At 34.7% G+C, this 13,862-nt stretch overlaps 1 protein-coding gene across 1 annotated transcript in view; it reads right to left on the reverse strand.

Moving 5' to 3' along the window:
* LOC106871741 (uncharacterized) overlaps positions 1 to 13,862 on the reverse strand; it is a 37,044-nt gene continuing 23,182 nt past the window's right edge. The window contains exons 9-13 of the mRNA XM_014918360.3: positions 11,404 to 11,574; positions 10,364 to 10,429; positions 6,701 to 6,766; positions 4,941 to 5,006; positions 1 to 809 (exon numbers count right to left, since the gene is read on the reverse strand). Coding sequence (XP_014773846.2) covers positions 378 to 809; positions 4,941 to 5,006; positions 6,701 to 6,766; positions 10,364 to 10,429; positions 11,404 to 11,574 — 801 coding nt within the window. The 3' untranslated portion in view covers positions 1 to 377. The remainder of the gene's footprint in view (positions 810 to 4,940; positions 5,007 to 6,700; positions 6,767 to 10,363; positions 10,430 to 11,403; positions 11,575 to 13,862) is intronic.

Consider the following 13,862-nt stretch of genomic DNA (forward strand, 5'->3'; position numbering starts at 1 on the left):
TACCTTCACAAATATTTATTCCCTGCCTTACCAAGGCTTGCAGATAAGAGCAGTGTTAATGTTACGAATTAACATTAAGTCAGAATCATTAGCACACTGAGTGAAATGCTTAGAGGCATTTCCTCTCTCTTTATGTTCTGAGTTCAAATTTTGCAGAGGCTGACTTTGTCTTTCGTCATTTCAGGTTCTATAAAGTAAGTACCAGTTGAACACTGGGGCTCACGTAATTGACTTACATCCTACCCTGAACTTGCTGGCCTTGTGCCTAAATTTGAAATCAATATTACTGACTAACCTTACACATTCTTCCAACTAATTCACACGCAAGTATTGATGCATACACACACAATAGCCATCCCTTGCTTCAGCAATGCTATTTACACTTCCCCACTGATCATTTGGTAACTTCCTTCCCCCTTATGTGATGGATGTTTGGGATTTTCGGGTACAGAGGTGACAGTAAACTTTTTCTCCTTGCCCACCACAACTCGACCCTTTGGCTTATGGAAAAGTGGTTTTAGCCGAAATTTCCGATGTTTATCTTTCACTTCTCCAGGATTGCTAAGGCTGCATCGTAATTCAGAGTGAGAATGCTTTTGAGAAGTAGGAAATTCAATGGGAATTTGCTCTTGAGAAGTAGGAAATAATGGTCGTGCTACTCTCACCCCTGGGGATAGCTCAATCGGTTCATTCGGTTCAAAGTTGAAAAATTTTGAGTCATGCAAAGTCTGAGTATTGCCAAGTGTGACTTTATTGTTTGGTAGAGTTTTATATACCTTCGAACTGGAGTTAAATTTGCCTTTTGGACCCTATGAACGAAAACGATAACAAAAATGTAAATAAAAAAATAGAAAAATGAAGAAAAATTAATTTTCTCCACCCCACTCTCTCTTTTACTCCGATACTTTTGATGAAGGTTTAACATTCAAAGCATTATAACAAATTCAGAATTGTGGTGTACTCTAGTGGCCAGTTATTGTAAATGTGATAATCATTTCCAGATAATTCTGAGCAGGATTAGAAGTTTTAATTTTAAATTGAAAATGAGGGAGGACTATGTGTAGAATTTAGGCATTTGTTTTCATTAGAGTGTTCAGCTATCTAATTTGTCAAACTATATTTTTCTTGTGTCATCTTTCTAATATAAACATACATACATACATACATACATACATACATATATATATATATATATATATATGTGTGTGTGTGTGTGTGTGTGTGTACTTGTCTTAACTTATTTTGTCATTCTATATCCTTTTAAACTGAACACAGTAAATATTCACCCTTCATATACCCTACATTAGACTGCCCCATCAGACATTTATATATGTATATAAATGGCTGTGAATGTAGGTGTGTATATGTGATGCTTATAGACGTTTGTATATGTGTGTGTGTGTGTATGTGTTTGTATATATCAGTTTGTTCGGAGAGTTCTGACCATTTTTTAATATGCAAAAATGGATATAAATAATTGACCTTTCCATATATTTTATTCAATGAAATAAATTCCATTATTATTAATGACCTATGCCCATCTAGCAGGCAATTTAAATATTCCATCAGCATAAGATTTGACAGGTTTTGAAGAAAATAAGTTATCTAGATGCATTTTGATTCCATCTAAATTGTTAAATGTTTTTCCTTGCAATGAGTTCTGTAGAGACAAAAACAAGTAGTAGTCAGATGGCACAATATCAGAATATGGTGGATGGGGTAAGAGATCCCAACTTTGTTCAGGTAGTAAAAGATACATGGTCAGGCATTGTCTTATTGGAACACTACCCATTTCCTGTTGGCAATTCTTTGATTTGTGGCTCAAATTAGCCAACTGACAACAGTACACATCAGAATTAATGGTCTGGTTTTGTGGGAGAAACTCATAATAAACAATGCCTTTACGATCCCACCAAACACAAAGCATAGCTTTTATGGCATAGCTATTCATCTTTGGTTGCTGTATTGAGGGATCCTTACACAAACTCCAGGATCTTTTTTATACTATGTTTTCGTACACAATCTATTTTTCATCCTTAGTCACAAGTTGTTTCAAAAACGGCATACTTTCATTCCATTTCAAAAGCATATCACAAACCGAATATTAGTCTAAGCAATTCTTTTCTTAGAGTTTGTGAGGGACTCATACATTATAGCGAGAAATGTATCCTAGTTTCACAAGGTGTTCATGTGCTGTACTTTTAGAAACTTCCAACTCTTCGGCAAGTACTCTAGTTGTGATATTTGAGTTTTCTTCAGTTTTTGTCTTCGAAACATCTTCATCCAATTTTGATGGTCTTCCACTGTGACTGTCATCTTCCAAGCTAAACTCTCCAGCTTTGAAGTTTGCAAACCCCACTTGAAAAGTTGATTCACCTACAGCACCATAATCATAAACTTCACAAATGTTTTTACAAGTCTTTGCAGCATTTTCTCTTTTTTAAAAAAAAGAAAAGCATTATAACGTGAATATGAAAGTTTTGGTTACCCATTTCAAATGTCAATAAAGGGTAAATGGAATCAAAGATAGATCTATTTTTAGTCAGGAACAAAGAAGAGATGCACTATCACTTCAAGCAATGCCAAAGTTTCAAATGTGTAACATTTCAGGTGTGCTCAAAACATGTTAAAAGATTTAGCTTAAAAATGCTCAGAGCTTTCCAGACAACCTAATATGTGTATGTTTGTGTGTGTGTGTGTGTGTGTGTGTGTGTGTGTGTGTGTTTGTGTGCGTGCATATGTGTGCACACATGTGTATGCGTGTGTACATAAGTGTATATACATAAATGCATGCGCCTGTGTGTGTGTGTGTACATATGTGTGGATCTTCATCTTGCAAGTTACTTGGTGACCCCACCAGTGTTAGTGCTACATAAAAATGCATTCAGTTCACACTGTAAACTGGTTGGCATTTGGAAAGGCATCCAGCTGTAAAAAAAAAACAAGCCAAAACAGACCTCCAGGTGCTTGTGTCACATAAGAAGCACTCAATCTATTCTGTAAGGTGGACGGTGTTATGAAGGGCATCCAGCTGTAAAAACCATGCCAAAACAAACAATAAAGCTTGGTGCAGTCTTCTAGCTAGCCAGGTCCCCTGTCAAACCATCCTATCCATGCCACCATGGAAAAAAGATGTTAAATGATAATGATGATGATGATGATGATGATGATGTGTTTGTGTGTGTGTTTGTGTGTGTGTTTGTGTGTGTGTGTGTGTGTGTGTGTGTGTGTGTGTGTGTGTGTGTGTGTGTGTGTGTGTGTGTGTGTGTGTGTAAACAAGACAGAGAAAAGAGTACTTGATATTATGAGTGAGATAATTAATTAGAAGTTGAATCTTTACAAATCATCACTGAGACTTCTTTTGTTGATTTTTGATTGATTATGAAAAATAGAACATAAAATATATCCATTAAAATGTATAAAAAGATACTGAAATAAGATACCAAGCACTGATTACATAATGGAATATAATAGTAAGATATTATTGGCTGACAGGATATGATTCTCTTATCTTATTATTTTACTCGTTCCAGTCATTTGCCTGTGGTCATGCTGGAACACTGCCTTTTAGTCAAACAAATCGACCTCAGGACTTATTCTTTGTAAGCCTAGTACTTATACTATCAGTCACTTATGCCAAACCGCTAAGTTATGGGGACGTAAACACACCAACATCAGTTGTCAATCGATGGTATGGGGACAAACACAGACACATAAATACACACACACAGACATATATATATATATATATATATATATATATATATATATATATGACAGGCTTCTTTCAGTTTCCATGTACCAAATCCATTCACAAGGAGGTTATAGTAGAAGACACTTGCCCAAGGTGCCATGCAATGGGACTGAACCTGGAACCATGTAGTTGGGAAGTAAGCTTGTTACCACATAGCCACTCCTGCGATGGATAGATTTTGTGTATACTGATGTTGTAAAAGCAACTGGTACAAAAAGATTGGTACCAACGACAGAGATACATAAAATAAATTAAGAATTGATAACTGAAAAATATATGAAAAATGTGTATTTGTGTGCATTTGTGTGATATGAAATACCAAATATATTTGATGGTCAAAACGTTCAAAGTATATTTCAGTGTTTAAAACATATTTATTATCTTTTGTCTCTCAGAGTGGCAGTAGGCCAATGGGGGAAATGGTGTTAGTGACAATATTCTGTTATGCTGGGCTAGAAGACATGATGCAGCGCAAACAACTGGAATGATGTTTCATTGTCTGGACACACATCATGTTAGGTGGTACAGTGAGGTTTGGAGATCTCTTCAGTCACTTTGGCAATCTCCTGTATTTTCACACAAATTCAATTGTCATTATTTTTATCTTGCTATTAAACGTATTTTATTACAATGAAAGTAACACTTTGATTGGAAAGACAATTAACAAGAGTTAACACCAGAAATGTAGGTGCAAGCAGATCCAAAGATTCAGCCTTGAATGATGCGACACTGTCAATAATGATGATCACTAAAATCTATATGTTTATTACTGAAATTTATAAGTCTATAGGTTTAATATGATAGCACTGCTAATGCATCAGCAATTTTTTAACAAAACCAGCAGCTGAGAATTTATCTTTAAGGCAAATCAGTATATTAAGTTTAATAAAGCTCTTAATAATAGTGGTATAAATACAAAATCAGTTGTTTATAAAATGAAACAAAGACTAAAACCCCAGAGATTTCTTTTTCTTTCTGCATATTGTGAAGGTGGAATTGATGTTTTGAGGCGGTAACAGATCAGAGCTGAAATATTTTTTGGCCATGAAGGGGAAGTTTAGTCTTTGGGAAGCAGGTTTGGTAATGTTAATGTGTGTGAAACAGATGAATAAATAATGAAAGAAAAGAAAAGAAAGAAAGAAAGAAAGAAAGGAAGAAAGAAAAATATATAAGCATGACAAATTACCCTTGGCGGTTGAGTCATGTGACTCAACTTATTAAAAGTCATGTTTCTTTCTTTCTCTAGAAGTTTCTGCAAATAGAGAAAAATGGGTCTGAACACAAACAGAAATTGCTGATAAGACAAGCAATCTGTCAATAAAATGTAAACAATATTATTATAGTTATATAGTAAGCAATTGGTGTTTGGGAAAGGAATAGTAATTATTTTTATAGAAAGTTCCATCTATAGTCCCATTTAGTGACTAGAGATAGAAGAGTCATTTTTATAAGAGCCAGCAAGGATTAGTTTGGACAGAAATGGGGCCCAAATGGGTTGAGCTGTTATGCATAGAAGTAATGCTCAAAATGGCTCAGCTATTAATTAAAGTTCTGGAAAAAAAGAAAAGAATGAGGAAAACGTGTGTGTGTGTGTGTGTGTGTGTGTGTGTGTGTAAAAACTGTGTAGTTTGATATATTATTGAATGTAAAGGAAACATCCTTATACATTATGTACTGGGATTGATATGATCAGCTAAATCCCTTAAATGAGCTGTCCTTACATAACCACTGTATAATGACTAAAACTTGTAAAAAGTAAAAGAATAAATAGAAAACTTGAGCCATTTTTTGGCAGTATGGCTAAAACAGAACAAAGATATTCCATGGAATTAAAGCAGCAAATCAATTGAAAGCCAATGCAAATAAATTTTATTTTTCAAAAATTATTCAACTGCAAGGATTTTAAATTTGAAGCATTGACGACTTTGCAATTATGCAAAAATAAATCTATAAATTTGTCTTTAGTTTAAAAATATGGTTAATAATGGCACTCTTGCATATAACACACATGGTAAAATGTGTGTAACATAAAACAATATACTGAGATAAACACATGATGTAACTATGCACATACATGATGTAACCATATATAAGCAACATGGTATAGCTGTATACATACATAACATGATATAGTTATATGTAAACACAACATGGAACATATGCTACAACATAAACAAAATGTAGGGGTATGTATATTTTTTACTTGTTTCAGTTAGTAGACTGTGGCCCAGCTGGGGCATTGCCTTGAAGTGTTTTAGTAGAAGAAATTGGCTGTAATACTTACACCTTTTCTTTAAACTCTTGTACCCATTCTATTGCTCTCTTTTGCCAAAATGCTAAGTTACAGGGATGTAAGCAAACCAACACCAGTGGTCAAGCAACAGATAAAGGAGATGCTGGTGACAAACGCAGACACAAAGGCATACACACAGATATATATATATGTGTGAATGTTTGTGTGCATGCATGTGTGTGTGTGTGTGTGTGTGTGTGTGTGTGTGTGTGTGTGTGTGGTTCAAATGTACAGAAAACAAACGACAAAGACAGGTGAGGGAACAACAAGCAGGTGTATTAATTTGTGGCTCAAGAAGAATGAAAGTGTTCAGCTTTTCAAGTTTATGCTCTTCAACGGAAAAGGATAAAAGGATAAAAATAGACAGAGTGAAAGACAGAGGAAAAACATATCAGGTTTAATGGTTTCATATCTGGCTTGCACAGTTTCTGTCTACTTAATTCTCTCACAAGACATTAGTTGACCTGGCACTATATTAGAAGACACTTCCCCAAGGTGCCATGCCATGGGACTAAACCTGAAACCAGGTGGTTACAAAGCAAGCTTCTTAACCACACAGCCATGCCTGCACCTATATAAGCAATATAACATTAAAAAATATTCAGTAAAAATTGGAATATGACACAGAACTGTATACATGCAGCACTCCTCACCTGATATTCTGTAATAAAATGCAAAGATTCAGGGCCCTTCATAGTCTTGTAGGAATCCCTGGCCACCTGTAATAGAGAAAAAGACACTTGTTTAATAACAAAGAAACAAAACTTCTTCTAACCCCTGAAACAGTCACTACTACTACTACTACTACTACTACTACTACTACTACCACCACCACCACCACCACCACCACCACCACCACCACTACTACTACTACTACTACTACTACTACTACTACTACTACTACTACTACTACTACTCTGTTGTACTGTTGCTTTGATAAAAATCTACCTTGTTGACTCAGGAATGTGGTTGACAATAGGAACAACATCCAGGTAGAGAGTTGGAGACAGCTTGCTTACACAAATACAGTCAGTGAAAAACTCAACATGTAGCATGCCAGTAGGTTTCAGGGGTCATTTGTGGAGAATGGGCACCATTTTTGGAGCTTCCTGCTTGATGGCTTAACAGAGCGCTTACCCAACTAACTAATGCGGGGCCTGGCCTACTGGATCAGCTGACTAGTATTTGATCTTAAGTCCACTTCAGGATCATCACCATGAAACGATGATGGAACATGTACATAGAATGTGGTTCTCAACCCATCTAGTCAAATTGTAGCTCTAAGAAGTGACTTGAACTGTGACAACCTGTTCAACTCATGGCACCATGGAATGTGGATGCACATACACATGCACACAAATGTGTGTTTGTGTGTGTGCACGTGTGTGTGTGTATAGTGAAGTGATTCATTAAAGAGGCTTTTCTCCACGTGGTGAGTTGTAGTAAAAATATATTTAACAAAAGAAGGAATATGCACACAATTTATACATTTTATGTATTTATATATCTTATAAGATCGAATATTTATATAGTCTACTGGTTTCACGTTTTGCTAATTATGATTGGGAAATTGGTGAAAATATTGCAATTTTGTAGTCTCATAAGAAGTTCTTAGGCTATGTTGGTTGCATGAGAGTTTGTTCGTAAATGAACCAGCATTTTAAGGAGCAGTGATTTGTGATTGCTATCATTTGAAACAAGGGAGGTAATTGCACTTTGGGGGGGGGGGGGGGAGTATACTTTTTTGGTGGGATAAATTCATAGTATTTATATTACAAAGTTATAAATTCATGAATTAAAATAATGAAATAAAATATGTATAAATAAAATATGTATATGTAGTCATGAATTAAAATATTTAGAAAATCCAAAATTGGTTATGTGTTCATATTCAGGTGCAGTTTGTATTTTTCAATAAACATATTCTCTTTATTTAAGCATTGTTGTATAGAGATTGTTTTCTCGCCCTGGTAGATGCAGAAAGCTGTAAAGTTTGGTTGGAGGTTCCCCAAACATCTCTCCATGTGATCACTCGATGGTATCTGTTTATACTTGGGAAATGAATCTGTTCCTTATAAAGTGCTGCTCTCTGTCTAAGGGACATCCTTGTTTGGCCTATGTAGTTGTGTCCACATCCTGAACAATTTATCACATAAATTGGATTTTCAGATGCACAAGTGAAATTAGTCTTAATTGTGAATCTCTATCCTTGCTTGAAAAGGAATTCCAAACATTCTACGTGGGGGCATGTCCGCAGTTTGAACACCCACATCTTTTAGCTATTGCTTCCGTTGTTGTTCGGTATAACTTCACTTTTGTCAGTATTCTTTTTGTTGATTTAAATTGCTTTTTACTTTTGATGAATTTGTGTGTTTGTAGAATGTGGTTCATCTTTGGATCTCTAATGAGCATAGGTAGATTTTGAAAAATGGTGTTATATGCCTCATTCTATCCAAGGTTGTGAGTCAATATATTGGGTAGTATTTGAAGATGAGGCGTAGAATTTCGTTTTATTTCCCCTGTTGTTTTGATATCTATTTTCTTGGCATGTTTAATCCCATCATCTATTAGTGAGGGTGGATTGTGTCTCTCAGATAGTGTGGTTCTAAGGTCTTGAAGTCAAAGGTCCAGAGTATTTGTATTAAACACTATTATGCACTATATATATATATATATATATATATATATGTGTGTGTGTGTGTGTGTGTGTGTGTGTGTGTGTGTGTGTACATATATGTATATATAAATATATATATATATGTGTGTATGTATCTATGTGTGTGTCTCTTTGTGTCTGTCTTTGTCCGTCCACCCACCCACACTGCTTGACAACCAGTATTGGTGTGCTTATGTCCCCTATAACTTAGTGGTTTGGCAAAAGAGACTGATAGAAAAAATACCCGGCTTAAAAAAACAAGGGATTGATTCATTCAATGAAAATTCTTCAAGGTGGTACCCCAACATGGCCACAATCTAATGACTGAAACAAGTAAAAGCTAAAAAAATATATATTTATACATATACATAAATATACATATACATATAAAAATAATCTGAAGAAGGAGATGACAGAAGACCATGCTGACTGATGATATATGGTGTTGCAGAAGCCCAGCCTCCTGCAAAAACTGGGCAAAATACACACTGAAATAGTACATGCTCTCCCACCTGCCTATTGCATGTAGTTGGAAGTATGTGCATGCATCTCTATATCATGCATATCATATTATTATTACATCTCCTCACAATCTCTTCTAACCACCATACCTATTCTATACTTTCTCATCTCCCTACTTTCTCTTCTACATACTGTACAATACCACCCGTCATTGAAAAGAAAGTACTTGATCTGTGCATACTGAATATTCTTCACTCCTACGTTCACCACCCATATTTTGCTCCTTTCCTTTCTCTATCCTCTTGAATCATGGTGCTTGAGTAGGGTAGGAAATTGCACTCTGGCAAATTATACCTACCCTTCCTGATTTCTCTGTCCCCAGGTTCTTTTGGATATGCTAACTTGAGGATACACTGTGGCTTTTCATCATCTTTCCCTCGAACACAAACCTCTACCAACCCACATACAAAGTGCAGTAATATTGCATCTCTTTCAACTCAATCCATCCTACTATCCTTATCATTTTTATTCTCTCTCTCTCTCTCCCTCTCTCTTTAATCTATTCATTCTACTTTTCTCTTTCCCTCCTATTACATCCTTCCCAACATTGTCTGCTCATCTTTCCCATACAGTCCTCTCTTAACTGATCTCACGCATCCCTGATATTGTTCTTCCTCGTCTCTTTTGTCTCTTCCATTTTACTTCATTGACACTGTTCTCTCTGTTACTCTCTCTTCTACTTCCCATTGCAAAAATTCTGTTGCTTCCATCATACTTCTATTCTGTAATTTTCTGTGCTGAAAGGTGATACCACTAATGCTGGTGCGGAGGGAAAAATGTACCCAATACACTCTGTAAAGTGGTTGGCATTTGTAAGGCGATCCAGCCATAGGAACCATGTCAAAACTAAGACACTGGAGCTACATATGGTACACACATACATCATATATACAATTTATACATGCACACACACACATGCACTTACTCAGAAGTGTCCAAGATTGCAAAAAGGAATCACATGCAGACAGGCATTAACTGGTGTTATCAAAACAGATAGCCAGTTAAGTCCTCCAAATATTTGACTTTTTATATCTGTATTTATGTATATAAATACATTCTCCCACTCGCCCCACCCCACCCCCCACACACATCAGTGATTTTTTTCGAAAGAGATGACCAGGCAAAAAAAAGAACTCACTTGTATATCATGCTGCCAAAATTCTGCCATTTCATCTACTGAAGCCAGTGGCACAACTTCTTTAATCTTCAAACAATAGAAAAAAGAATTAAATAAATACGCACAAAAAAAACATTGGGAAGAGTTAATTCTTTGAACCAACCACCACACTTTAGCAGGGATAATTTCCGCTAACTATACTCCTGGAAGAAGTAAAAGCAGGTGGCCACATGGTTTTGTGTTTATGAATCTCTCACTGATAATACCATTATTATTTTTAGACATATGCAAAAAAAAAAATAAAAAATAACCATATGGTTATCACTTTTGAATTTTCCAGGGATATAAACTAAAGAAATTGCATCTGCTAAAGTGTACTCACAGACTCGAAAACATTCCCCACCAAAAAGAAAGAAAAACCAGTTGTGGAGGAGAATCAGCAGATGATTTACTTCTTTTGTTGAGAATATCTGAGGATTGCTACTTTTCTTGATATGAAACTTAAAGAAAAGTTATAGAAGGTAAGTTAACAACTCTATTAAGAATAAATATTTAATGTTTTAAATTGTATGTTTACTCTGTTCATAAAACTACATGTAAACATAATATAAATGAATTGTATACATATTATTTTAAATTGATAGAAGTTACAAAGTGACTCAAGAGCAAAGAGTATGGTACCGGGTGCTTATCAAACTATTGCAAAAATATATATATACGTATACATATATATTGTGAAACCTCAGTCAACTTGATCTTCAAACTAAATTTGGCTCTACTGTCTGTGTAGAGCCATAGCATCAGTAAATGCGCTTTAAAATAATAAATGCATAACAAAAATATGTTCCAGATATTAATGATTATAATAGTAGTGATAAATTTGTTCAAATTCAAAGTGCACAAATTGAAACTAACTGCAGTAAACAGAAAAACACACACTCACTCACACACATATGCACAATCACACACATTAACAATACAGATAATCAAAGTCAAAAGATGAAAAACAAATAACATAGAGAGGAGAATGTGAAACCAAATGAATGTAGCAGATCATTTACCTTCAACATGACAACACCAACTATGAATATACACACGATGTTAAAGAGAGTCAGCAGGAGACTTATGGTTCCCATGATTCCCATTTCTTTGGCCATGTCACAGCTGTACATTGGTGTGTAAGCATTGTCTTGAAATGGCAAGCACCCTAAAGGGTTGTCATTAATTGAAATCTTCAAAATACAAACAAGTGAAAAAAAACTGTATTAAAAGAAAAATATGTTTCCAATGTTCATAAAGATTGCTTGTTTTTGTTTTGTCATGGTATACCAGTCCTTCTTCTCACTTTACACACATCACTTGTGGGTGTTGACTTCAACTCAAGAGCACATATGTCTTTCGTGGAGTTTATGTGGCTATGTTCTTGGACCAGCTGCATGGTTTGCCAGCCCATGTACTGGATGTTTTTATGAGACACCACTCATGTGGATGGGCCATTGGCTCAGAATGTGCTCATCTGTTCTTTGACAACCATGATCATGGAGAATTATGATAAAGAGGCATCTCATCTTGTCTTTTATTCATTCATAATTTATCTAGAGTTGCATTATCAAATGTATCATTTGTTAATGATTAGATCTTAGTCAACTTGGTTTCTACAAATCTATAATCAAAAGAGTTCTGTAGAGTTGTTATCTAAATGGCTTCTTCTAGTTTTTATAAAACAATACGATGTGATTTTAGGAGGATTTTGATACTTTTTCTAGCAGCTCCAATGATTATATTGAGGTTCCTTCATCAAATTGCATATTTAATGTTAGGAATCCAGCCAGAAAATTTAATTACAGTTGCTTCTGATAGGGCTATCCCCATGACTCTTCTAGGAAGAATGGATGGAAAAGATGTATGGATATATATATATACATATATATATATATATATATATATATATATATATATATATATATATATATATATATATATATATATATATGTATATATATATATATATATATATGTATGTATGTACATATATATATATATATGTAGGGAGAGAATTCACAAAAAAAAAAAACAGAAGACAAAGACAGGTGGTGTACACAACAAACAGATGTATTAGTTTAATGCTCAGGAAGTGAAAGTCTTTAACGTTTCGAGCCTATGCTCTTCCACAGAAAGGAACACAAAAAGAAATAGGGAGAGAAAATAAAGAATGTGTAGTGGCTAGCAATCTATCATATATATATATATATATTTATATATATACATGGGACCGGTTTCGGATTTAGCGAATCTTACCGATTGTCTATTCCTCTTCAGCCTTATTCGTAATGTAACCGCAATCATCAGAATCGTATACAAAGTTGCCCACCGCCATGAGTGCGCGTGTATATGGTTCTGCTAATTACAGCTTAATGGTAAAATTCAAAAGTCTTCGTTTTGGCGCGCTAATTCCAGGAATATGTCTGCAGAAAATATTTACTGCGTCGTATATATTCAGTATGAGAAATTGGTAATGGGTAATACATTATTATAAAATATGGTAATTAATCATATATTAATTAATATCGATTAATTACCAGGAGGCCAGCACATCTAAAGAATCAAAGAGATTCAGAAATAGTATCTGCAATCTCAGGGGATTAAGGAACATTTTTATATATAACATTGACCACTAACGTGGACAATTAATGTGCTAATAGACACAAGATGTGATCTATTTCTAGCACATTAATTGTCCACGTTAGTGGTCAACGTTATATATAAAAATATATTTATATATAGATAGATATGCACACACAGGTACGAACACACATGCATGCATGCATGCATACATACATACATACATACATGACAGAACACCAGTGGGGTTCAAACTTCACAAAATCTGTTTCAGCAAGTATTTTATTGATGCATTCTTAGATTACATCATGGCAAAAAATCTGCCATCACCAGGTAAGTTCTAAACAAACAAGCAGGTCAGGTAAAAATTGGAGATAACTCACTCATAAACTACATGGTGGAACAAATGAAAATTTTGAGAAGTACAAACAATTTTATAGTGGCAATGGGTAAGATACACCAGGGCAACAGTTAAAAACTACCCTATATTTCAAATTGTTATCTTAATTAGTTTATAGCCCGAGCTGGTGATTTGGAAAGATGCATGGTCATATGGAATGAAAATAAATGAAAAATAAAAGAAAAAGGAAAACATTTACTCAATAAAGTGGCACATATAAGATACCAGACAAAGTTTGTCACCACCTAGCCAACTTTAGAACACTCACATACACTTTATATTATATACATACATCCACACAAAAAGACATACTTATATACAATTTCCTACACAATGGAATAGGTAAACTTAAATTTCTCTCGTAAAGATATTCCTATTCACATGACCAGTACATGTGCTTGCTTATATATAGCACCAATGACTTCATCTGTAGAATGTAATGGAATACATTCTATTATGATAATAAACGACAGAAAATAAATTCAGATTATCCAGAAA

This window comes from Octopus bimaculoides, chromosome 8, assembly GCF_046866305.1.
Source record: "Octopus bimaculoides isolate indiv1 chromosome 8, ASM4686630v1, whole genome shotgun sequence".
Classification (NCBI taxonomy): Eukaryota; Metazoa; Mollusca; class Cephalopoda; order Octopoda; family Octopodidae; genus Octopus; species Octopus bimaculoides.